Genomic DNA, 26,200 nt, shown 5'->3' with positions numbered 1-26,200 from the left:
ATATTTGACGTGTAGTACCCTGCAAGATTAAGCCTCAACTTGCATCTCTAGTATCTTCCATTCAACTTTAAAATTAACTCTCCATCTCATTCAGGCCCATCTTGCCATATATCTTTGAACACAAATTCCTCATTCCTATATCCCTGCCTTCACTCCTACTTCTCCACACCCTCATTTGAAAAGCCATCACCTGTTTCTCACCTGTACAGATCCTTACTGGACGGTATTGTGAATGTTAAAGGTACTGATTTTAATAATGCTAAACTCTCATAAAAGTTCCACTCTATTCTCATCTATTATAATAGTTGTGTCCCCTCTTCTTCCTACTGTTGTCTTTGTTTCTGAGGAAAAATAGATTATTTTCCTGTTTTATAGAAAATAATATCACACTCGGATATAGTTCTCTTGTCTATGAGCCCTTCTTACCTTCACTCTTCTGCATGTAATCTCAGATTCTAGCAGATCTGTGTTTTCGAAGTTCAAAGAGAAGAGAATCAGCAGGCTCAAGTGTATATAGCAAAAGACATGGTAGTGTCCTTTCTTTTTATTGAAAAGAAATCATTTCTATTCTAGCGCAAACAATGTATATTTTACAACATAAAGCAAGATATAATTTACATATTACATTTCTTATGAGATCTTTATACCCTAAATGTCATTCCCTTTTCTATTAAGTCACCTCTTCTGGTTTAATTTAACCTGCCAAGTACCCTACAAATCAGCATCTTGTTTGGAGGGAGATTGAGGACACAGGCAGATAGTTCCTATGTATTCACCTGTATCTGGTATCTGGAGTATCACGATGGTGAAGAACAGAGATGTGTCTTGACGTTTGTGGCCCTGAGGCCCTCAACTGACAACTGGCTTAAGATCCAGAAGGTTTCTTTTCCAAATCACATACCAAACTTGTATTTTAAAAAATTGACAGTAAATGAACAAAATTGAGAGCTTGTACAACATGTGTACTTCTTGATCAAGTGCTTAGATAATACATGCTTATGGTGTTGGTTCACTGGCAGTGAATGTTTCTTTGGCTGACCAGCACCAGTTACTCTAAGATATTCCCAGACATTGCTTGCCTGAGACATTGGATAAAACCACCCAATTTCACCGATCATTTGGGTTTGTGGGTTCCGGCTTTGCTGTTTGCCACTGGAAATGGATGTCTGAATCAAAATTTCAAATGATTTTGTTTCACATGTCCCTCTATCTAAGGTTTTTCACTTCTCAATAAAACCTTTTCATGTATGATTTCTGTTCCCTCCCTATAATTCAAATCTTCTTAGCCATTCTCTCCAAACTCCAAACCTCCAAAGTTCATCAATTTCTTGGATTATACTCATTTCACTTAGAATGTGTCAGTCTGTTGGGATGTACTGTTCCTTCAAAACTTGAAAATCCACAGCAACTAGTGGGACAAAAGGATGAATGGAGGAGCTCTTCAGGAAGCAAGTAATGCATGCTGTTCAGCAAGCCTACACGAACCATTCAGTAAGAAATACTTTAATAGTGGGTTAAAAGAAGAAGGAATCAATTGGTGAAAGCAAAATGTATAAGATGAGCTTCATTATTATTTAAAGAACTACAGAATCAACATTTGAAATACAATTTCAGATTGGTGGCTGTTAGACTGAAATAATATCACCATTAGCTCAATCTGATATGCCAAGGGAAATACAAATGTGTGCTAAAAGTGCATCTTAAACCCAAAAATCCTTGCCTGTCACTCAGACTACAAAGTTGCCATATTTGACCAAAATTGATCCAAAGTTTTTTAATCACTCACAACTAGAAATTATTAGAACTAAGCTGGTCAGGATGAAAATATAAATTAAAAAAAAATTCTGTTCTATGTGTCTTAAATTATTCTTTGGTCAAATGATGTGATTTTTGAGAGATCTGAAAATATAAACCTATTTCTCATTTCCAAATACAAGGTTATAAGTATGTACAGCAAGGTAGCATTTTCTTACTAGAAAACAAGGCTTTCAGGTACCGTATCATTCCATTAACACTGTACACTTTTATAGTCCCTTTCCTCCCATGGCTACAAAGTGCTGGACATACAGAGAATACAGGAAAGAATAAAGGAGCAAATGAATAGAGCCTCACAACACCCCTGTGAGGTAGGTAAGTATTGTTAATCCCATTTTACAAATGGGTAAACTGAGGCACAGCATGGTAATGTAGTTGATCAAGTCCACCTGGCAAGTTACAAAAGCATGGCTGGGAACAAAGAAAAAGAAATGAAAGATCAGTCCTGGCTCCCAGCCCTAGACACTAAACTTTATTTCAAAATATTAAAAAATAAAAATAGCCCACAATTGCCTTTTAAATGTTGGAATTTAGAAAAACCTTTAGGTATTCCTCTTAAACATGTGTCTTTCATATTCCTGCTGAGTGAAGAAAGGGTAGATGACTAAATGGTTTTCCCTCCTCTCTCTAACTGCAATTCCCATGATAGATCAGATGTATCAGCATTTCACCAGAGCTCAGGCTCCAAACTCAAGGACATTTTTTATAGCCTCAAATAGTTTCTAATCCATTTAAAGGCCTAATGTGAAAATGAGACCTGTTCTAAAACAGCTGCTCTATCAATTATTCTGTGGCTTTAATGAAAATTTTGTGTAGAAAAAGAAAAGCAGCAAGATCCCTAATTAATGTCTCATCACTATAGAGATAAGAACAGTGGTGATGGTGTATAATTTGCTTTTTGTACTGTTTGGGAAATTGCAAACTGAAGCTTGCAATATTATATATATATATATGAAATATATATATAAATATATAAATATATACAGTATATATATAACTGTGCATCTCACTATCCTTAAGGCACGAAAGAGATGTGGGCATGCCTTTTACGACTCACTCTTAGTGTTACTAGAGAAATTTCTCTTCCTCTCTCAGGTGAAAAATATTTCTTCTACCAAATAGTCTGTGACAGCAAATCATTCAAAGACAACAAATATCTTTAAGATGATTGATTGATTGATTGATTGATTGCATATGGTGAGGGGTGGTGGTGATAGTGATATAATCTATAGCTTCAAGCTTAAATCTATAGCTTAGATGTACACCTTAGTGCTTAGAATTAGCCAGACACAGCCAATTACATTGGATCTGACAGTCCAGTGACCAGATGTGCACAACTGTTTTTTCAGAGGCTGATGGAAAAACCTTACCATGACCAACAAAGATGGAGACAATGAGAAAGGGAATTATGTCTGTCTGGCACAGATTCTTCAGAAAGACTTTGGCTTTTCAAAAGCTCCTAGAGCTTCTATCAAGAGAACTGGGAAGAGGACAGGGTAAGGCACTGAGGTTCAAACAAGTCAATGAGGAGAGTAGAGGCAATCATTCTGGATGTATATATGGTTTCTTTGGCTGCTGTAGTTTTTTAAAAAACTTCATACAATCATGGGGTTGGGTGGGCTGAACCTAGCTGAAGAAGCTTGGAGTATATTAAGCAAAGCATGAATAGAAAGAAAAACAAAATAAACACACACAGAAACAAGTGGTGGTGGTATCCCAGAGGGAGGAGGAACATTTGTTAACTAATTTTCATTTTGCTCCTCTCCTGCTTTTCTCTGCCATGGTCCCAATATTTTAGTTCTGTTTTTTGTTTGTTTGTTTGTTTGCAATTTACTTTTCTCCCCCAGCAGATGAAGAAATAACAGAGCGGGATAGGTGTCTTATGGTTTTTGATTTCTTCTTAGGCCTGTTTAATAATTTTTTTCCTCAGTTGACTGTTGGCACCTGGTTCCTCTGTAAACTATATTCCTTGGCCTTCAGTCTCAGGTTGGCAATGCTGTTGGCCATGTTGATGCCCTGTGCAGGGCTATTGTTGGCACATGTGGCAGAATAAGTAGCCATGGCGCTGTAGGGACAAAGGAGAGAGCAGGGAGAATAACAGGCGTTAGTTTCACAAAGCTGCAAGTCCGTGCCCCAGATGGAGGTACTCTCAGCATGGGGGCAGGCAGGGGCAATGGCTTGGACTAGATGACCTCTAGGGTCCCTTACAGCCCCAGCTTTCCATCCGTCTAAGGTACTTAGAGAAGAGTGGTCATGTTTTGAAGAGCAGGAGAGAGTGGTGTAGAGTGAGGAAAGGGAGGGAGAGGTATTTGTTGTGGTGGATACAGTGAGTAATGATTTATTTCTGGGGTAGGAGAAGAAAGTTGCTCAAGTTGAATAGCAGGTGTTTCATCAGCTGACTAATTAGAACAGTATTTAATCTCTCGTCCTGCCTACCTCCCCAGCCTGTGGGAGCAGTGAGGAATAGAAACAAGCTTTTGAAAATAAACTAAAGGGAATTTTGCTCCTTCACTCTAGATAACTGACCTTAATTCCAACACATTTTAGATAATAAATACCATAATAAATAATGTGCCTGGAGAACCAGTTAAACATCCCGACATAAGTTCTCTGCCATTCTTAATTTACTGGTTGATAGTACCAAGCATTGCTGAATCAAGAGTTTACTAACCCACTGGCCTTGATTTTAAAAACTCCTCAAAAGAACTTGAATAGCACACACTGCCTTTTGGGTCAGTTATTTTGAAAATGTTTAAATCTACTAGATAAACTATCAAAGTCTCCATTTTCAGCATTCTTGACTTCAGAGGTAACTGTTTCTCACTGTCTTTATTGCTGAGAAAAATCTGAAGTTGTTTTTCGTTGTCAGAGATTACAATGAGGACCTAAGAACACTGGTAAGCAGAAATTTGTCGTTGGTGGGTTTCTGTTCATTGCATCCATGAATCTCTATTAAAGGAAAAAGAAATGGTTTCATAGACTTAATAGTAAATTACTCTTTCTACTAAATAGTTAAAAGGATATGCATTTTAATTAAATAGAAATGTTTTTAGTTGCTTCTAAGATTAGTAAAATCTTTCAACTCAGGGCTGGAATGAGATAGACTTATAAATGGAATGACATGTGCTCTTCTGTTGCCTACATTCCAATGGAATTTTGTCAGCCACATAAAAGTTTGTGGTTCTGGGGATCAAGTGACAAGATCAGAAAGAGAGAAAAGTAAAGCTACTCCACAAATAGAACGCAAGTCATTGATTCTTATTTGGGACACACAGAGTCAAAACTCATAATAACCTATTTCAGCTCAGTTACTAATAATTAACTCAAAAAAATTAAGAAATATAATGAGTCCCAGATCACTAGGTATTTCCAGAAATATACATCTTTAATTTAAAATCTTTATAGCCCTGGTTAAATGTATGGGTGACTCTGTGTGTGTGTGTGTGTGCACACAGCTAGACAAAGCTATGTTCTATTATAGCACACTAAACTTTTGCTTTTAGCACTCGATTCAAGTTTAGTTAATAATTTGTTTAGTATCTATCACTGTTTCAACTATAAGCTCCATAGATTAGACATCACATCTGCCTTGTTCACACTGTTTCCTCAGGTAGAAATGACACCATATATAGTACTATGTGTTCAATGAATAAACAGATAACTAAGAAATATCTAGATATAGTATAATTAAATTGATTCCTGCTCGATGTCATTGGTTTCTGTCATTCTGCTGTGAGCAATGATTTCTAAAAACAAAATATATCTTACCAATATGCTTTTATTCACAGGAACTGGTCCTTACTGCCAATTTTACTATCTTAATAGAAAGAGCAAAGTCAGTAGGTAATGACAAAAGTAGAAGCTGATGGCTGTGTATACTTGGACCCATCAAAAAATATCTTTCACAATAAAAACTGAACAAGTTATTAGTATAGTTAGACTATCACTTCTACCACTACCTATCAAGGGATAGAAGCAGAAGAGTTCCCAGTTAAGGTAGGTTTAAATTAGAAGTGAGATAAATGACTGGAACAATACACTAAAGTGGGACAAGTTTTTTTAAGAATATACCAAGAAATGTCACTTATTTTCAAAACTCATATACGTATTATCATTTAGTTCATGGTTCCACTCAAGACCTTACCATAAATGTATGTAAACCCACAAAACCTATATTCAAAAAATTTCTAGGATATGCCAAGAATCCAAAGATCTAAGTATCTGAGAAAAAAAAAAAAAGACTATTGAATTTGGGAAATGTACCTAAGTCATAGATTATTATAAAATCAACCAAGTCAACCTTTCATAATCAGGTTTCTGTGACAGAATTAAGCCCTAAAGATGATGCACAGTTAGTATAATTTTAAACACATAGAAGAGAACCTGGAATTAGGAGTTGCCTGTATTATTTGCTAAGTATTGAGAAGAAATTTTGATGGCTTCTGAAAACAGAAAGCTAAAACTTCACGAGAGAGGATAAAGAAAAATTTTCTGATGCTAAATTGTAGATTGTCATAGAATATTGTGCTTTAAGTACTTGGTCTAATTTTCTGAGAGATGTGTTTTTTGAGATTCTGAACAAGCAAAGTCCTATTTAACAGAAATTTGCCCTTTCTTAGATATCAAAGTTGTGTTCCATCTCTTTAGCCAAAAAGGGAGATTAGAACCTTGGGGAGATTATTTTAGTTTACTGAAGATACTATTGCTATTTCCCAGAAATGTCTCCTATAATAATGATTACGAGTTGTCTATTGCATAACCATTTTTATTGTAGTGATTTCATAGTCAACTAGCTTTACCACCTGATATTCTAGTCTGAGGACTTAGTAGGGTCACACATTACTTGGAAATATTGAGTTTCTCTCTCAAATGTAAGCAAGACAGTGATATCCCAAATGAGATGAATGTTAATGCACTTTCTATCTCAAAAACAAATTAATGGGATTCAGATCATCTATTGCACAGGAGATTGGGTATTTACTGGGACATTTCTCACATAAATTGCAGCCTGCTTTTCCACAGTAAAGAACAGTGCCCTTGTCTGATTATACAGTGACGTTGTATAAGAACACCAGCAGAGGCAAGTCTGTGACAATGTCTTATAGGTATCCCTCAAATTAGTGGAGCATGAGGATTAAAAAGCAGTTGTTTTTAATGAATGAATTTTGCAGCTCCCTAGGAGCTTGATAGGTGATAACATTTTCACTTGATAAATGCATAGGAAATGTATAAACTTTCAAAATTGATTTAACTTGTTCAAGCATTCCATAGCCATAAGAAGTAGAATAAAAGAACCAAAGCCATCTTAATTCACAGCCTCTTAAAAATTTTTAGAATATGTAATCCTACAAATATGGATTCCAATAATATTTTGTAAACATACTAAATAATTGCAAGTCTGTTTTCCAGTAATTTGACGTGGATCTAGCTTCTCAATTTAAGCTAAGGGTGCAATATAGCAAGCAGTGAGCAGTCCTTGGATTTACCCGTGAAAAGCAAAACTTATTACAAGTCAGAAAAGACAGAATTAGTGAGTGAGTCCTCTGAGAGTAGCTTAGTCATTCTTCAAAAATGGCATTAGAAGTAAGATGGAGAGGACCTGCCTCCTAAAGTGTCAACAGATGCAAGACAGTCTTGAGTGGCTGCCAATATGAAATTGTTTGTGACCATCTGCTTTCCATGTCATGGAAACTTCTGAAGTTCTGCTTTAGGAAAAGAAAGAGAACCCTAAAGTGTTTTCTTAAAAGTCCAATGAGGGTAATTAACTGTTTTCAACCAATTTATAGAGCCATTCAGAGCATGTAAAATGACCAGTCCTTCCTATACAGGATTAAGCTTGCTCGGATCAAATGGTGAGATTGAAACTAAGTGATTTGTACAGATTAAGCACATGACAACAACCAAAAGCCTGCTTAACAACAACCAGAGATCCTGCCTGTTGGTCTTGCCTTCTAAGCAAAATCCATTTATTCTTGGAAGCAGGGTACAGACATAAGTTCTGGGACTGAGTTTTTAGGTTTTGGCTAAAGCCCCATTTTTAGTTAGTTATAGTTAAGTTCTTTGTGTCAGTGACCAAGAAACCACACTACTGAATAAAGTGCACTGAGGAATTAGAGATTAATAATAAATGCTTGCACCACATCTGTTGATTTAGCAAGTCTGCACTGAGACTTACACGAAGTTGACACATTTAAATCAGCTTCAAATGTTTGCATTTCCTTATTTGGAGATTCCTAACAGATGCAGCACAGCCATAGATAGCAGAATGCTAATCACTAGCAGGGTTGGAGGACTGTTTTCACTGGGGACAAATCATTTTTTATCACTTCAACCTACCCTGAAAGTTGTGAGGAAAAAAGAAAAATGTTAAAATGACTGCCAGAAAATACTATTCATAGTACGATTTTAAAGCCAGGATACTTACGGACAACTGCCCCTCTGCTTTCTAAAAACCTATAGTGTTGAGTCCCACAAATCACAAAACAATTGCTAGCTTGGGAAAAAAATAATACCTGACTCTGTTTTCAACTCTTTGTTTTCTATGTGGCCCTTTGAACAAATGATGACGTTTACAATTTCACCCTAAAGACAAATCTGTCAGCCAAGAAGTCTATGAGTTTTCCTGAAATCTTGGGTTTCACCAGCTCAGGATTTTTTCAAAGACTGTAGGGGTTATGGTGTTCAAGATTGTGATGCATAGAAGTTGCAGAAAGTCTCTGGTTTGTTCTTTTGTCAGTGCAAGTACAACAGAGGCATACTTGCCTCACCTGATAAAATGTAATACCAGTTTTCCTAGGGAAATTTACTTTTAAAAAGAGATCTGGTACATTCTTTGGAAAGGGATCTTTTGTGATTTAAATAACTAACTTCTGTTTCTAACTTATGTTTTGAAATTCAGAAGTTGATTTTCTAAGATGTATATTTATCTCTTAAAGTGAACACACTTGCACATTTCATTGGTAAGCTTTCAGTTTGTACTATATATTCAGTGATCTTTCTGCTATTTTTAACTTTTCATTTTAGAAATGCTTTTATATATAAAGCCTCTTATATCTTTCTATTGTTGCAAGACTTTTTTTGACGTGCACATTGCTTATCAGTAGGTTCCAGACACCCCTGTGAAATAAGCAATAGGGAAACTATTGCTAGCTTCATGTTAGATACAAAGCTATATAAGAGAGCAATGATCTGACTGGCCTGAGGAGCAGCAGAAGCCAGGACAAGAAAATAATTCTTCCGAACCCTGTCCGGTAACCTACAAAGTCTCACTGTTCAAAGTGTGCACCAAGTGTCGGCAGCATCAGCATCACCTAGAAGCAAGTTAGAGATACAGAATCCAAGCTCCACCCTGGACTTCGTGAATCAGAGTTTGCACAGTCACGTGATCCCAGATGTTTCCCGCGCACAGCAATCTCTGAAGAGCCCTGCTCTAGACTAGTATCACCCTACCATTCATTTCGTGGACATGCTTTCTTGCAGCTCTGGTTCCCAATAGTATTCCTCACTTGAGGACTTCACTGCTGAAATTTCTAGAACTGCAACCCCCACTTTCTTAAACACTCTGAATTCCCACTTAAACCCTACCCCAAGCAGCCGCCCTCTTCCCCCTCTGACAAGTTACCTTTTCAGTGTCTTCCGTTAGAATCCGTTATGAAGCCCCTCGTGTAAACAACATCTTGGGAGGGACGAGGATCTATTTTTGAAAGTGTGAAAGGGAGAAATAAGCCAAATGCGTTCAGCAGATGTCAGGCAGCACCATGACCATGATCAAATGAGGGGAGGAGAAGGATGGGGAGGGAAGCTGTGGACGAGGATAGCTGGCCTCTCTTTCACTGATCACTAGCTTTCTTTTAAGCCCAGGCTTCCCTCTGGAAACAGCACTTCAGGTCAATAATGCAGAACCAGGCCATTCACTACCCACTTCACCTAGGAAAGGATGGCTCTGGGGAAATGTTTCTTGGCTACTTCATTTCAAATAACAGTCAAAAGTTCAGGACTTGGTTGGTCACTGCTACCCAAGAAGCAAAGCACTGCAAGATTAGTGAGTCTGAATAATTTTGGTGCTTGTGTGTGCTTTCATTCTTACAAGTTGCCTAAGAAAAATAGCTCTGAGTTAAGCAATGGGTGTGTGTGCCAAAAACAAGCTTCCTTTAACTGGCCACGGATGGATAAAGAAGACACCTGCCAGGACAACAGTGTCCGTGTTAGGGAATGCTTTGTCCCTCTGGTGACTCAGTTGCCTGCCTAATGTCATCACCTCTAACATGCTCAATCAAGGGAATGAGTGAGGTCATGACGTGCTATAATTAGAGCAAACTATATGTCCTAGGGACAATCCTGGCTTATACCTGTTGTCCTAGTATAATTATTAATAGCGTTCCCCTTTCACTCTAAAAAATGCCCCAGTTTGAACAATAAATTACACTTCTATCACTCTGGATGTAAAAGACACCCAGAAAAAAATATGTTGGCTATTTTCCAACCCAAAATTCTGACCATATGCAAATAACTGCTTTTATGCCTTGGTTTTCTCCTTTCTTTTTTCAGGGGATAACTGTGGAAGTCAACAAACTATCCTTTCTGGTAAAACTGTCTGCTCACTGTCTCTGGCTTGTATGACCAAGCCACATCTATCAGTCCATTGGGATGCCCACACCCCACGGAATGTGGACCTCAGCCGCAGGCATGCCTCACTGATCTGAGATAGCTCTTGAATAAAAAGGGGATTTTAGATAGTTTTCCAATCTTATACTTTTTTACTACTTTCGATACAATGCAAGGTTTAATTTGAATGAGAGTACAGTCGTGTGGCTTAACATGTTGGATAAAAACAGGGATCACAAGCATTAGTTCTAGTTCTGCTTGCTGAAGACTTAAATTTGGGCAAGTGTTTAGTCTCTTCTTTGGAAGCAGAGCAAGACAGAGCTATCACACAGGAGTGTTCCAAGAATTAACCAAGAGAAATGCCTTTTAATGAGTGTCACATGTGAGATAACTAACTTGACATAATAGTATCAACAAGAACAGTGAGTTAATTTTTCATAACACAAAAGGTCTATCATTTCCTTTGCTTTGGATCACTTGTTTTTCTTTTTTATTTCCTTAACAATATTTCCTATCAAGCTTCAAAGTGTGAAATCATAACATAGTTTGGTTCTAAACATAGCAGAAACTTCTCCAAATAACAGAATAGCTTTTTGCTACTTTTAGAAATTAACCAAAATATAAACACTTCAGTCAACATTGGATCAAAAACATTATTATTGATTAGATTACTGTTTTAACATCACTTTTCTACTTATATCTGAAGAATAATTTATTCTTCATACAGAATATGAACATTTTATGATTTTTTAATTAATTTTTACAAATTCAATTTCTAAGAGAGAAATGATATAAAAGCATACCATGAAATGAGTAAAACGTACTAGGTTATATGATTTTAAGTGAAAAGAGAAGAATACAAAATAATATATACACTAAGGCTACACCTATATAAAATATTGAACTCTAATCACAAAAATGAACATACTAGTTATGTCAAGATGGTGAATTATGGATGTTTTTAAAAATGTATCCAGTATTTCTACATAATTCTTTCCATTAAAATAGAGTATTTCCAAAACAGGCACGCATAAATTGCCATGTTAATAATTTCAGTTAGATGTCCATATACTAAACACGTATGATGCAGACGCTGAGGCTCAAAGGGCTGAGGTCCAAGTAATATAACCCTATATTAATTCAGGAAGGATTTCATCCCCATTCATGCAGTGTGCTGTGTGAAGCCTCTCACTGGTAAGGACCATGTGGCAGCCATCTGGATTGTTTATTGCTGGTGTGAAAAATTCCTATGGAGGACCCAGACAGAAAAAGGAACAATACTTCCTGGTTGTGACCATATTCAAACCAGAGATCTTGAAGCATCAGGCTTTGGACCACACCCATTTTCCAAGTCATTTAGCATGTTCATGAACACACTAAATTTCTCTTATACCAATATTTATAAGAGAAAAAAAGCAGACTTTCATTTATTTAAAATATTAGAGAATATGTGATTTTACAATGGTCTTCAAAAACTGTATTTTTAGTAAATCTTATAGGAGAAGAGTTTAAATTTAAAACAGGGCACACAGATATAACTAATGTTTCAAGATCAGCAAGGCACACCACATCTGAGTGCAACAGGGCCCAGAATAAGACTTTCCTAGACGGAGGGTCTCTATGTGCTAAGACCAAAAGAATTCAGGCTAATTTTATAACAGGGGATTAAAAGAAATTTCCAAATGCATTTACCGTGTTTCTCTAAAGGAACTGATTTGGAACAGAAAGAAACTTTTAGATGAGGCTTTTTGCTTTGATTAAAGCTATGAACCTTTGAAAAACACTTGCATTTCAAAAATGTAGCATTTCATGTCCGGAATTCAACTTCATCTGAGACATAATCTCCTATATTTCATTTAAAACCTCTCCTTAAACCAATAGTTAACCTTGACAATAAAAAGGTAAACAAAAGCATAATAAATGAATTTGTGAATAGTTCTGCCTCCACTGAAATCAGCCAGGGAGAACACGTAGGCTTGGCCTGGTTTCTCAGAGTACTCAGGTCTACTTTCAAAGAAAGGCACTCTAGACTAATCCAATGGGTTAGGCACTTGTGTCTCAGCTTCCCTTCTGGCAGCCTGTATTTTCTGAACAGCATAATAATTGGAGGTTAAAAACCTCTTTATGAGATTGAAATAGTACTCTGTTATTTGTTTCTTTAAAAATGTTCAACTTTTTAATATAAAAGTTTAGTGTAAATTATACATTCCTTTTTTATTTAAAAGAAACACACACACAAACACATGCAGACACACACAGACACACACACACACACACAAATACACACAAACTGATCCCCAGAGAAACCTTCAGACAAGTAGACAAGAATTAGCAATAGACTAGGAAGGCATTTGGCATTATAAGAAATTCACACCTACTAACAAAGAACCTTGGCCATGAAAGTGATCAGAATGAACTTGGGTTTTCCTTCCTTCTCTCTCTGTCATAGTCCCTCTCTGTCTCTCTCCTTCCTTCCTTCTTTCCTTTCTTTCTTCCTTCCTTCCTTCTTCTTTTTTTAAATTCAAAGTCAGTTTTACTGCAAAGTTTGCCTTTGGCCCTATACTTGGAGCTTTATAAGTTAAGTCCCTACATTTGCATAATACAACGAATTTATCTTAAATTTGGAAACAGGGTAAAGTGTTGTTGCAGAATTGTTGCAAGAGGGACACTGGGCACAGCTTAATGATCTTTTCTTTTAAATTCTTCCTCATCTTTGAAACCTTTGCAAGAGTTCCTGAGTCCAAGAGGAGATTGCTGAGATAGCCTGCCCCTCTTACTTCTGCCCCAAACCCTGCTCCTGGGGCAGCTAATAATCTCCTGGGAAAATGTGGGGATGTCAGCAAGTTGAATGTCTCTGAAGAGATTAACCCAGTAAGAAATGTCGGTGAGCTGCACAAGCAGCTTGAAACATGACCGACCGCTGAGAAACAAGCGGAAGTGGAGCAAGGGAGAGTGGGCCAGTCATTCACCTGTACGGAGACGCCGTCCCCCAGGAGAGATAATCGGTGGGTCTCGGAGCAGGACGAGGTACGATGGGCTGCTCCACAGCAGTCACGTCTCCTGAGTAGGATTTGAGGAGGGAAGCATTTTTATTGGCTAGCATGGCTCTCTCATTCCTGCGGAACTTGGCTCTTCGGTTCTGAAACCACACCTGGAGGATTGTTAGGAGGCGAGAAGGCGTAAGGAAAGAGAGGAAAAACAAAGAAGAAGGGGTTACATGGATGAAATTCTGGTTGATTTTACTATATAATGCCTTCCCAAGGAAGATATAAGATGGCTATGGAATTCTCCTTAGAACAATAGAAACATGCCGTACGGCTTCCCTCATGAGGGCCATTCTTAAAGGTCCAGACTATTACAAGACCATGAAATTCTCCAGTAATCAGGTCTCCGGAGATGGGATCTGTGACTTACAGACAGGACAGCAAAATATGGGTTATAATCCCTGTTACAATTGTAATCAAGAAAAATCTCATTAGGCTTCTGCCACAGAAATAATGACTTTTCTAAAAGCTTTCTCAAAATTCTTCAAAATGTGAAAATGTCATCTGCTTTCATAACAATTATATTTTAAGAAAATTCCTCATCTCCCAAAAGTAGATGTTCCAACTAAGATTTAAGAAGGAAGTGTTTTATTTGGGAGGTGCAAGGAACACCATTTGGGGAGCAAGGAAGTAACAGAGAAGAAAAGGCAACCACTAAAGAGTGTGCTACTAAACCAGCTATCTCTGCGGTAGCTCAATCCTACAGGGATCCTGAAAACTAAGACTAATGTAGGACACACACTTCAGAGTTATCCCTCCTGGGGCTGACGGAGTTGGGTGTGTGTACACTGGATCCTGTCAGTCGTTGGATATTAATGTTCCAGCACTTCTGGAATGCTGAAGGCAGGGCAGTCTCCTGAAGTTCTAAAAGAAACTGCTGGCACAGAAATGCAGGCACTAAAAGTTGGAAGCTGACCAGACTGCACTTAATTGTAGAGTTCAAGGGAAATGGACAGCACAGACAGCATTTGCTACAGCTAATAATAAACCTATCATTTAATTTTATTTATTTTTATTTTATTTTACAAGTTCTAGGATACGTGTGCAGAATGTGCAGGTTTGCTACATAAGTCAAACTGTCTCTGTTTGCAGATGATATGATCCTGTATCTAGAAAACCCTATCGTTTCACCCCAAAAACTTCTTAAGCTGATAAGCAGCTTCAGCAAAGTCTCAGGGTGCAAAATCAGTGTGCAAAAATCACAAGTATTCCTATACATCTACAACAGAAAAGCAGAGAGTCATATCATGAATGAACTCCAATTCACAATTGCTACAATGAGAATAAAAAATCTGGGAATATAGCTCACAAGAGAAGTAAAGCACCTCTCCAAGGAGAACTAAAAACCATTGCTCAAGGAAATCAGAGAGGACACAAACAAAGGGAAAAACATTCCGTGCTCATGGATAGGAAGAATCAATATCACGAAAATGGCCATACGGCCAAAGTAATTTATAGATCTAATGCTATTTCCATTAAATTACCATTCACATTGTTCACAGAATTAGAAAAAACTACTTTAAACTTTATATAGAATGAAAAAAAGCCCATATGGCCAAGACAATCCTAAGCAAAAAAAAAACACAGCTGAAGGCATCACACTATCTGACTTCAAAATCTCCTAGAAGTCTACAGTAACCAAAACAGCATGGTATTAGTACAAAAGCACACACACAGACCAATGGAACAGAATAGAGAACTCAGAAAAGACTGTACACTTACAACCATCTGATATTCAACAAACCTGAAAAAAAACAAGCTATGGGGAAAGGATTCCTTATTTAATAAATGGTGCTTGGAGAACTGGCTAGTCATATGCAGAAAATTGAAACTGGACCTCTTCATTACACCATATACAAAAATTAACTCAAGATAGATTAAAAACTTAAGTATAAAACCCCAAACTATAAAAACCCTAGAAGAAAATATAGGCAATATCATTCAGGACATAGACATAGGCAAAGAATTAATGATGAAAACGTCAAAAACAATTTCAACAAAAGCAAAAATTGACAAAAGGGATCTAATTAAAGAGCTTCTGCACAGAAAAATAAACTATCATCAGAGTTAACAGGCAACCTACAGAATGGGAGGAGATTTTTGTAATCTATCCATCTGACAACGGTCTAATATCCAGAATCTACAAGGAGCTTAAACAAATTTATAAGAAAAAAATAAACAATCCCATTAAAAAGTGGGCAAACAATATTGTTTGTTAAGTGTTACTAGGGCTAGGAACTTATATAAGCACACTACATACATTATTTCTAGTCAACATGACAATTTCACATATTAAGTTTTAATATTTCTATTTTACAGTTAGAAAGCAATTTCAATGAGATTAAATACAGTCATGCACCACATAATAATGTTTCAGTCAATCATGGACCTTGTATACGATGGTGGTCTCATTGAATTATAATAATTATAACTTAATTATATTATAATTAAATTTGATATGTTTAGATACACAAATACTTCCCATGGTATTACAATTGCCTACACTATTCAGTAGAGTAATATGCTGTACAGGCTTGTGACCTAAGAGCAACAAGCTATACCCTATAGCCTAGGTGTGCAGTCAGTTATACCATCTAGATTTGTGTAAGTAGACTCCATGATGTTTGCACAATGACAAAATCACCTAAAAATGCAGTCCTCAGAACAGACTCCCCATTATTAAGCATTATATGACTGTAATCTCTTGAAATTCACATAAATAATAAATGGCTGAGTTTCTGAACTCAAGGACATCCAATTCATGATCATACAACTCTTGTAGAGTGCTATGGAATTCTACTCATTCATTTACTCATTCAAGAAATCTTTATGGAGCTCCTGCTATGGTCCAGGCCCTGTACTAAATGCTGGAAAGAGAGAGATGAGAAACTTATGCTCTGCTTTTAAGCAGCTCACAACCTATTAAAGGAAGGCATGTAAATTTGAAAAACTGCAAAACAAGTATTTTAAATGCAATTATAGAAATGTATAACAAGGTATGGGAGAACAAAATTCTTTTTGTGGAGTGAGCAGTTGTACAGCTCGAGGGGACAACATACACATAAAATAACATGTGATCAGTTCCCTGTAGAACTGCGCAGCATGAAGGGCCTTGGTGGAAACTGGCCAAGGTGGAATCTGGACTTGGCTTCCCAGACTCCTGGCTCTTCTGTTTCTATTGTGCCTTCACATTGCTCTTAGAGCTATCATCTTAAATGTTAATATAATCACATTAGTGCCTTGTTTTATATCATCTACTGGCTCCCCATCAGTCACAGAATAAAATAAAAACTTCTTAACCGCAGAACTAAAGCTGTTCAGGAATTAGCTCTTTGTCCATCAATCCAGCCACAAGCCACATCACTCTAACCTCATACACTGGCCCTCTATGGCTCCAGCTCCTACCCTGTGTTCAAAATTATCTGTGGACTCCTAAATGTGTTAGGCTATTTCCCACCTAAAAATATTCACACCAGATATTTCCTTTGCCTATCATATTCTTTCCTGCTTTGTCCAGGTATCAAAGCCTACATATTTTTTTCAAAGTTCAACTTTAACATTGAACATAACTTAAAAGTCATACTGGCTACACTACTTTCAAGATTTGTCCTGGGAGTTATTTAATTTCTCTGCTCCTTTTTCTCCTAATCACTTGGAGATAATAATATCTACTTACAGGATAGTTTTGAGAGTTGGCCCAGAATTGGTGTCTAATAAATATAAATTCTCTCCCTTTTCCCCCAGGCAAATTAGATCATTCCTTCCTCTGCTCTATCACTAATTATTGTACATTCCACTGATGTAGGAATCACATTATGATATCATAAATGTATGGTTTGCACATCTATCTTCTCCACCCCGGTGCAAACATCCTTAAGGAGAGGGTCGGTGTCTTATTCATCCCCAGCAAACCAAAACTGGGTTCAAGAGCATAATATGTGCTTGATAAGTGTATGAGGAAAAAAAGAGGAAAAAGAAGAAAAAAATAAATTTTGCAAAGATGAATAAAACATGGCCTCCATCCAAGAGGCCTCCTCAGTCCTGTGGGGGAAGTTGGCCCAGATACAACTCAATATAATACATTTCATGTTATGATAAACGCCATAAATATAAAGAAGCCCGGAATCAGAAGGGGTTGGTTCAGACTGGAAAAAGGTAGGCTTTCATGGGGGAAGAGTAAAGCCATGGAGGGAGAACTCTGTCCTACTCATTTAGGAAACGTTCACAGCTCTAAAAGTCATTAAATCATAGCAAGGTGGGAAAAGAGAAAGAAAAAAATAGTTCCAACATATGAAAAAGACATTTCCCTGTCATGATAGGGGCAAGACAGTCCACCAACCCCAAAATTGGTCTTTCACTTTTTTTTTTTTTTTGAAATGCTACCATTGCCCTGGGCAGGTTTCCTTATTTAAAATTTAGATCACCGTAGCAAAAGTGGCACATTAGTGTGCTGTGGGTTACTGGACTAAAAGTATTCATTACACCACTGCAAGCTGAGGTGTGGCATAAAAGACATGGAGTTTTTGAGGAGAGAGGAAAGGATTTAAGAGCAGAGTTAGAGATTTGCGGTGAGCAGTGTAGGGGAAGAGGGTGTGGGAAGACAAATTTAATAATCTGCCCTGGATGGCGAATGGGAGAGCAAAACTGAGTGTTGTCCCTATGGGTCACTCTTACTTGAGCCCAAAGGGGCACCTGCACTCACACTTCCTCCTAACCTACCCTCAGGGACCCCACAGGCTCTCATAACTTTCTTCTTTTGTCACTGACATTTTCATTTCTTTTCTTGGGGCGTACTTCTTGGTGAGGTCCCTGTTTCCCCATAGGGAAACTTTCACACTTTCTCTTCAGACTGAAGGGAGTACCAGGATCTCTGCATCAACTCCACAGTGGTCTCCCACTGTATACTGTGTCTCCTCCATAGACACAGACCGTAATCAATGGGGTAGAAATCTACCCTGGGGTCTAGCTCAAGTTCTGGCCTGTCAAGAGGGTTATCATTTGCAGAAAGAAATTCTTAACTCTCAGACAGAACATAGATATACAAACAATAATTTCGTAAGGAAGACAAGACAGATTGGACCTACCCACCTTATCAAAACAGCATCTTGCTACTGGCAATATGGAAGACAATAAGATCTTTCAGCAGAGAGCAAAGCACTACTCCAAAAGGCATTTAGCCAGGAGACTTTTATTCATTCAGTTTTTTTTTGGGGGGGGGGCGGTGGGGGTAATTAAAAGCATGAACTCTGGATCTGCATGTCTGCATTCAAATCCTATTTCAGACACTTCCTAGCTATGTGATGCTGTGCAAAATATTTTAACCTCTCTGTACTTCAGTTTTCTCATCTGCAAAATGAAGAATACTATCCACATCGTTGAATTAGTGTGAGGATGAAATACATTACTTATGTAAAGAACACTACTTGGCATATAAGGGCTCCAGTAGTGTTAGTTATTATATATTGTCATTATTGTTATGACTGTTAATCACAGGTTGTATGATGTTCTAGATGTCTGGCTTGCAGTTGATGTGTCATGGCACCAATGTTAGAAAGAATGGCTATTCTCTTTTTCCTGCCTTTCATGCTCTTACCCTCTTTCAGTTCACAGAGACCCTGAGGGTAAATAAAATCATCCACTTGAGTGTGCTCTTAACTCACTTCCTAAGTATTCATTTCCCACTCCATCAGTGCTCATATTCATGTGTACTTACAACAAGTTTCTTGAAGACTGAGGAGGAGAGCTGAGGTAGGGGACAGAGAATTCATCTCTATCTCTTTAACCACTTCAAGATCAAAGTGAAATCTAAGGGTGCAGAGTAAAATGCTCAGATGGACAATGTATATCACATAAATCTGGAAGTGTCAGAAAGAAACGGGTGCTGGGAGAGGAACCTGTGGCAAAGATTATTCTGCCCTACCTGAAAACATTCAATTTTATTTAAAAAAAAAAAAATACTTGCTGCCCAAAGAAAAACAGCTGGAAACAGGATTCTATCCTTATGCTGACCATTTGCAACCCTTATGAGTACCAGCTCCCATCTGAAGCCTCTAACTTGTATATTATTTGTTTATTTATTTATTTTTGAGACAGTCTCACTCTGTCACCCAGGCTGGGGTGCAGTGGCACAATCTCAGCTCACTGCAACCTCCACCCCCCAGGCTCAAGCAATTCTCCCACCTCAGCCTTCCAAGAAACTGGGACCACAGGCACGCACCACCATGCCTGACTATTTGTTTATTTATTTTGTATTTTTGGTAGAGATGAGGTCTCACCATGCTGCCCAGGCTGGTTTCAAACCCCTGAGCTCAAGCAATGTGCCTGTGTCAACCTCCCAATGTGCCGAGATTGCAGGCATGAATCACTGCGCTGGGCTATAATTTGTGTCTTTAAACAATCTTCAGAGATGTGCCTCTGAGGAGGGGACTACTTGGTGCCAGCTTCCCACAGCTTCAGTTACCTGCACTCTGGCCTCGGTGAGGTTCACCCGGCGGGCAAGGTCTTCTCGCACAAAAGCATCAGGATAGTGTGTCCGCTCAAACACACGCTCCAAAGCCTGCAGCTGGCTGCTATTGAAGGTTGTCCTATTCCTTCGCTGCTTTCGCTTCTTTTTTTCCTCTGAGTTCAGCTGATCATCTGGAATAGAATACAATGATGAAAAGAAGCCAAATTCACTGTAGGAGTCCCAGTTAAAACTTTTTTTATGGTATATCTATAGTGAGATATTGCTCCATTTGCTCACATCTTTATCAAAGTCCTATAGCCAAATGCCACTTTGCATGTGCAAATGTGGGCATTAGTGCTCTCAAGTTCATATGTCAAGAATCCCAGCAATTCTAATGCTTGGCTGTTGCCTCTAAATCTGGCACAAGACCTGAACTGTCAGAGAGACATTACTTGCATGCTCCTTGATGCCTTGACAAACATGTCAAGGAAAATCGTACCCCTGTTCATGTTCTCTGAACTTCTCTAGAGATAAAGGAAGAAAAGTAGATGTTTTTGTACCTTGTTTGTCTTTGACAATATTATGCTCACTCATGTAGTTTAATAATCAAGTAGACCAATTATCTCCTGGTTCCTTCTCTCCTAACATATATACATGAACACAAAAGTAGAGTTATAGAGAAGAAACTCTGTTCAAACCACATTACGTGGATGTGTTTTACCATGCACTCCCCTTGAAGCAGCAAGTAATTTCTAACAGCGTTCACTGAAGACTCCATGCTGTTGCAAAGGCAGGCTTCAGAGGCCTCAGCCTAGATCAGGACTAGTGCTACAATGCCATCAACCCAAGCTAACATTAGCCTGGAGCTCACTCCCTGGGAACCCAAGAACAGGAAACAGTTCAGAAAGATCCCTGAAAATGTTTCACTCAAACTTGAGTTCTAGGACCCTAAGATCTTAGGCACCTTTGAAGAATCACAACACCATTTTTACCTGTCAAGATCCTTCCTTGGTTTTCTCTGAGCTCCCCTGAAGGTAGCCTGGTGAGATAATTGTCCAGGTTGTCCATAGCAGTCAGAGAGTAGTATGCTCCTGTCCTGCTGCCCCCACCCAGCCCAGTCAGGAGTGATGTATATGTGAAACTGAGTGGAATACCAGCTATGCCGACACCTTCATCAAACTGTCACCCTAAAACCTGAGCTCTGCAGAGCCCGTGTGAGTCCCAGAGATTTGCAACACCATGCTGCCAAAACCCAAGTCATATGCTCCATCTAATGAACTGGACTTATGTTCCCCTTAGCTTTTCCCCAAAGAGGCTCAGCCCCAAGAAAATTATGAGGCGTTGTAGTGAGGATGGGGAGAAAGGAGAACTTGGCCATTCACTGTTTAGAAAGTACTTTTGGCTGTCTCTTCTAATATGCAAATTCTCCTGGTTCTCTCTGATTATAAACAGAGAGAATACAAACACAACGTACTCAGTAAAACTATTAGCACGAGTCATGATGACACCTACCTCAGCTATAATATTGTTCTTATTACAAATTTAGGGAATGTTCTAGATTTGTGTACAGAGTCAAAATGTAGCTTAAATCCAGAGGCCTGACAACTAAGGTCTCTAAGTCTTTTTGCTAAGAGAACCCTTCTACATCAATGCTTCCTTACCAGGAAAACCCCTGAAGCTTAGAATGGAGACTGCACATTTCCTCTTGATAATTAAAGCACCCATATATAGTAAATGCTTGTTGAATTTGTTTTCAGGGAAAATGCGAAACTCCTCTTGTCCTTAGAAGACTGTTTCCGTAGCAAAAAATGTCATATGATCTCAACCAGATTCCTCCAGCCAAGAAGCTACCACACCATTCTCTCTGCTTTATAGTTTTGTGCAGTCAACCTTCTCTTTAGATTTTTACATTTATGGTGCCTCAACTAGGGGCCCAGCTTTGGTGGAACTTCTGTGACACTCAGTAAGAATGTAAGATCAGCTGCATCTTGGAAATTGAGCAAATTTAATAATAATTTTTGAGATCTACCAATGCCTAAAATATTCTAACCAACATCACTGATTGTACCACTAGCGATTAGCAAAATTAGTTTGCAATAAGATCAGCACTAGAATTCAAACACCTAGGATTAAATACCTTTTAGTAGTTACCTTGCCCTTGTATTCTCTTTCCTATTTAATATTTGGAAGCATTTCTCCCATTCATGTTCATTTTTCCAAATCATTTTGTCTTGTACTTCAGGTCTTTCTAGATAATGCAAGCCCTTGTGATAGCACAATAATCTGAATTTCATGCCCCCAAAACAGAAGTCTGCAAAAAAAAATCCTTAGCTTCTGTACTTTGTTTTAACTGAGACCAATTAGACCCTAAGCCATTTTAATCATACAGGTAAATTTCTGTTTTTAATAATATAGAGATAATTCTATTTTTAGTCATATAGAGAAAATCCCTTATTAAGCCAATCCCATGATTTGTTTCCTTCTCTCAAAGAAAATTCTTTCTTAGGTGCAACCACAAATTGTAAATCTTTTATGTTTTTTATAAGCCTATTTCTTCTTGTACTGCCAACTGCAATCAAGACCAAGAATATTTTATGTTTTGTTCTTAGTATTACAACCTGCTACATAATCTCAGTAGTTCTTTGAAATATTCCACTGTTGAATCAAATTCCACTGACTGTCCACCATAAACCACTAACTCCCCTGATGTGGGAGTAAGGGAAATGGAGAATTACAGTTTATGACAGGGAATAAATAGCTATGATGACCTGAAGCAATTCCAGCAAAAGTTTCCCAGTGAATGTTCTTGTTGTTTTTAACAAATGAAAACACTAGTTCAGATCATGTTGAAGGTGAGAAAAGACACAAATAACAGGGATCCAGGGAGTCTGGCTCTGGCAAATGTCCTTCAGAGTGCAAGCATAATAGAAAGAGACGATGAGTGGGCAACAGAGACAGCTCGAGCAGCAGTGCTGGGGATGTTCTGTCTTTGCTCACTAATCACAAAGTGTGAGCTCCCTGTTTTTCCCCAAGAATGCAGAACAGGACCCAGCACAGTATCTTCAGCAGTACAAAAGGAAACATAAACACTGTAGAGGTTTACATCTGCAGGGCATCTGAAGGACCTGTGATAAACACATTTATCAGATTATTGGCTCTGGTTGAATACAGGGGAGAGAAAGCAGTGTGTTTGTACAAATTCCAAGAGGGTCAAAACAACTACAACTAGCAAAAACAACTACAGTGAAGGTTGATTTTGAAACATGCTGTCTGAGGATACTGACATCCAATTGGATATTAGGATGCATCTCATTCTTTGGCATTCTAAAATGGGAAGGATTCACCAAGTTGTAGAATAACCAGCAGAAACATGAATACAGTTTTTTTTTCTTTGAGACAGAGTCTCGCTCTGTCGCCCAGGCTGGAGTGCAGTGGCTCAATCTCGGTTCACTGCAAGCACCACCCCCCGGATTTATGCCATTCTCTTGCCTCAGCCTCCCGAGTAGCTGGGACTACAGGCACCTGCCACCACCTGCGGCTAATTTTTTGTATTTTTAGTAGAGACGGGTTTCACCATGTTAGCCAGGATGGTCTCAATCTCCTGACCTCATGATCGACCTGCCTTGGCCTCCCAAAGTGCTGGGATTACAGGCGTGAGCCACCGTGTCTGTGTCCAGCCTACATGGATACATTTTTATCAAAGTCACAATGTTTCAAATCCAAAGTGTGTATGGATTTTACACTTTTTTGATAATTGAGTAAACTGAAAATATGTAGTTATTGTTGCTCTTAATAAAAACAAGCGAAACATCCTTATAAATAGGTGTAGTCTTGCTTGGGATCATGAGTCATAAAATATTGGCATCTAAGAAAACCCATGAAATTGTCTAATTCAACCATCTTATTTTACAGATGAGTTAAATTAGATCTAGAAGAACAATGTGACTTGCCCAAAATCACAATGCAGACTTGGGACCTCTAGCCAGAGCGAGAAACCAGGATTCCCAATTCCATTCCACTCTTAAGTGCAAATGACAGCATACACGCTGTGCAAGAGAGAAACAACAAAGCATCCGACACATAAACGGAAACCATTCCCCAGGGAAAATGTTTATAAGAAAGACAGATTTTTCCATACTAGCTGTTATAAAAAGGGTCTGAGAAAGAGGGTCGATGAATATCACATGTTGTCCTTCCTACCAGAATAGCCATTAAAAAATGCAACCATTCTCATCTAGAAAGCTATTTTCATCCAGATGTTCTTGTATTCTTCTTTACAATGCTATCCATAAGTCCTTGCTTCATCAGTTAAATAAGTGCAGGGTTATTTTAGCTTAGTGGTATGCCCCGTCTTCTATCTTCTCCCACAATCATGGAAGATGATTTTCACTTTAGGACACAGTTTAAAATGTCTCTGTTCCTAAAACACATCTCAAATCTTACCTTCTCTATAAACCTTTTCTGATAGCACCAATTCATATTGATTTCCAAGGCTCTAAATTTATATATATATTAGTATATTATCAAATACTTTTTTTAAATTATGGTTCAATTTTTTCTGTGTAAATATTTTGTCACCTTAGTGCATTCAGGTATTTCTATAGAAAAGAGATAGGATTCCTTGACATATTACGTTACAGTAAAAGTTGAAAGAGTTATAGTAATGTCATGGTATAGAAGCAGTCCCAGAATTTTAGAACTTTAGTGATTTATTTGAAGTTTTAAAGCACTGCGTAGTTTCTGAATTCCAATTATTCTTTTTAATAATACATAGCAAGTAATTATGTTAGCATTGTCTTTTGTCTCTGGATAGCTTTACCCACAGAGGAAAAATTCTTTTGCAGTGTTTCTTTATCAGATAGAATAGTTACCAGATTTAGAGAGGGAAAAAGGCTTGTTGTCTGATTCCTTTGCAAATGTAGGAATTATTCTTTCATTTTTATCCTTTATTAGAAAAGCGGCTGCAGGACACATGAATTATTTAAATCACCAGGAACGTACACAAGAAAGAGGTACTAAAAGAGATGGGTGTTTCTAAGGGATCACAATGTTAGAATACATATGAAGAACTTCTTGAGAAAAGAAGTCTGCAAGCCCGAGGTAGGATACCCTCCGTGTATTCAAATATGAGTTAAAGAGAACAATAGCCCTGACCTTGGCTCTAGTGTGAAGTTCACTCTGGACTCCTCAAGTGGCTGCTGACGTTGCCCTAGAGGGAAGGTGGAGGAGAAGGCAGAAAGTGCCATCCTCAAGCATGGGGACCTGACAGCATGTGGTGATCCCTATTCACTAAGGCCTTGCACTCACCATGCAAGCTTCAACTAACTCCAACACCCCTCACCCTCTTCTGCTCTGCATCCTGTGGGAGGAACCTTAGAGATTCCAAATCATTGGTCAGCCAAACGTAATTTAAAGGTACGGTAAAAACATATTTTAGGAATAAAATCTGAAGAAAACTGTGTTTCCTATGCCTGGGTCACATCAGTTTGGGAAAAAATCTGATGCAAGAAGATAAAATGCCAGCTCCAGTAGCAGAAACCAACTACCACATCAAAGCTTGTCATCTGCCTTCTGGTTGAAAGCATGGCAGGCAAGCGGATCTAAAGTGCAGCCCGCTGATCATTTTATGGGCATTGAAGAATGTTTTCAAAGGAACTTATATTGCACAACAGCTACTTACTTTAATGGGATTTGTGTGGTTCAGGCCCTGTAACCTTTGGAAAATTGAAAGGAAGTGTAATTGCAAAAGCCACTAAAAACCATTTAGCTTTTATTGCAAGGCCTATGAAAAGCAGTGAAATAGAGCGGTGGTATTCGTTTGAGTTTCTTTGGCTACACTCAGCATTAACTGAAATTAGGACAGCATCTTTCTAATATGTGCCCTGATAAATGGCACATAGGTCACTTAACTGGGAAGACTGTTGCAATATAGACTGAGCTTAGTGCATCACAATGACCAAAGCCAAGTTGAGCAGCACACCCACTCCTTCTCAACAGCATAGTCCTTCAGCAGTCCTCCACCATTGACTCCCAGCGAGTATCAAGAGTGAACAGATCTCTGCCAATACAAATACCCAACTGTGCAGCTATTGTGCATTATCACAGCACAGCTACCTGAACTAGAGCACACTAAATCCCCTAAACTTTGTTTGGTGGTCTTTACTGTCATCTTGGTAAGACTTGGTTCATTTTTAGTCAAGTATCAGACTAAGCCTTAGCAAACAGGATTAAAACATCTTATACGTAATTTGGGAAATGACATATGTTCTCTGGAGAACAAAATGCTGTAAGA

General features: G+C 38.2%; 1 protein-coding gene across 3 annotated transcripts in view; it reads right to left on the bottom strand.

Annotated features, from left to right (window-relative positions):
* Nucleotides 1-508: 508 nt before the first annotated feature.
* The window catches only part of PRRX1 (paired related homeobox 1), a 75,795-nt gene continuing 50,103 nt past the window's right edge, over nt 509-26,200 (bottom strand). Inside the window, exons 2-5 of one of the 3 annotated variants that reach the window (XM_015124367.3) lie at nt 19,924-20,099; nt 13,389-13,570; nt 9,437-9,508; nt 509-3,880 (exon numbers count right to left, since the gene is read on the bottom strand). In XM_015124367.3, coding sequence (XP_014979853.1) covers nt 9,454-9,508; nt 13,389-13,570; nt 19,924-20,099 — 413 coding nt within the window. In that variant the 3' untranslated portion in view covers nt 509-3,880; nt 9,437-9,453. The remainder of the gene's footprint in view (nt 3,881-9,436; nt 9,509-13,388; nt 13,571-19,923; nt 20,100-26,200) is intronic. The other 2 variants (XM_001097390.5, XM_028850312.2) reach the window with 2 other exon arrangements.

Source organism: Macaca mulatta, chromosome 1 (genome assembly GCF_049350105.2).
Source record: "Macaca mulatta isolate MMU2019108-1 chromosome 1, T2T-MMU8v2.0, whole genome shotgun sequence".
In the NCBI taxonomy this organism is placed as follows: domain Eukaryota; kingdom Metazoa; phylum Chordata; class Mammalia; order Primates; family Cercopithecidae; genus Macaca; species Macaca mulatta.
This window is presented reverse-complemented; position numbering and strand designations above follow the sequence as displayed.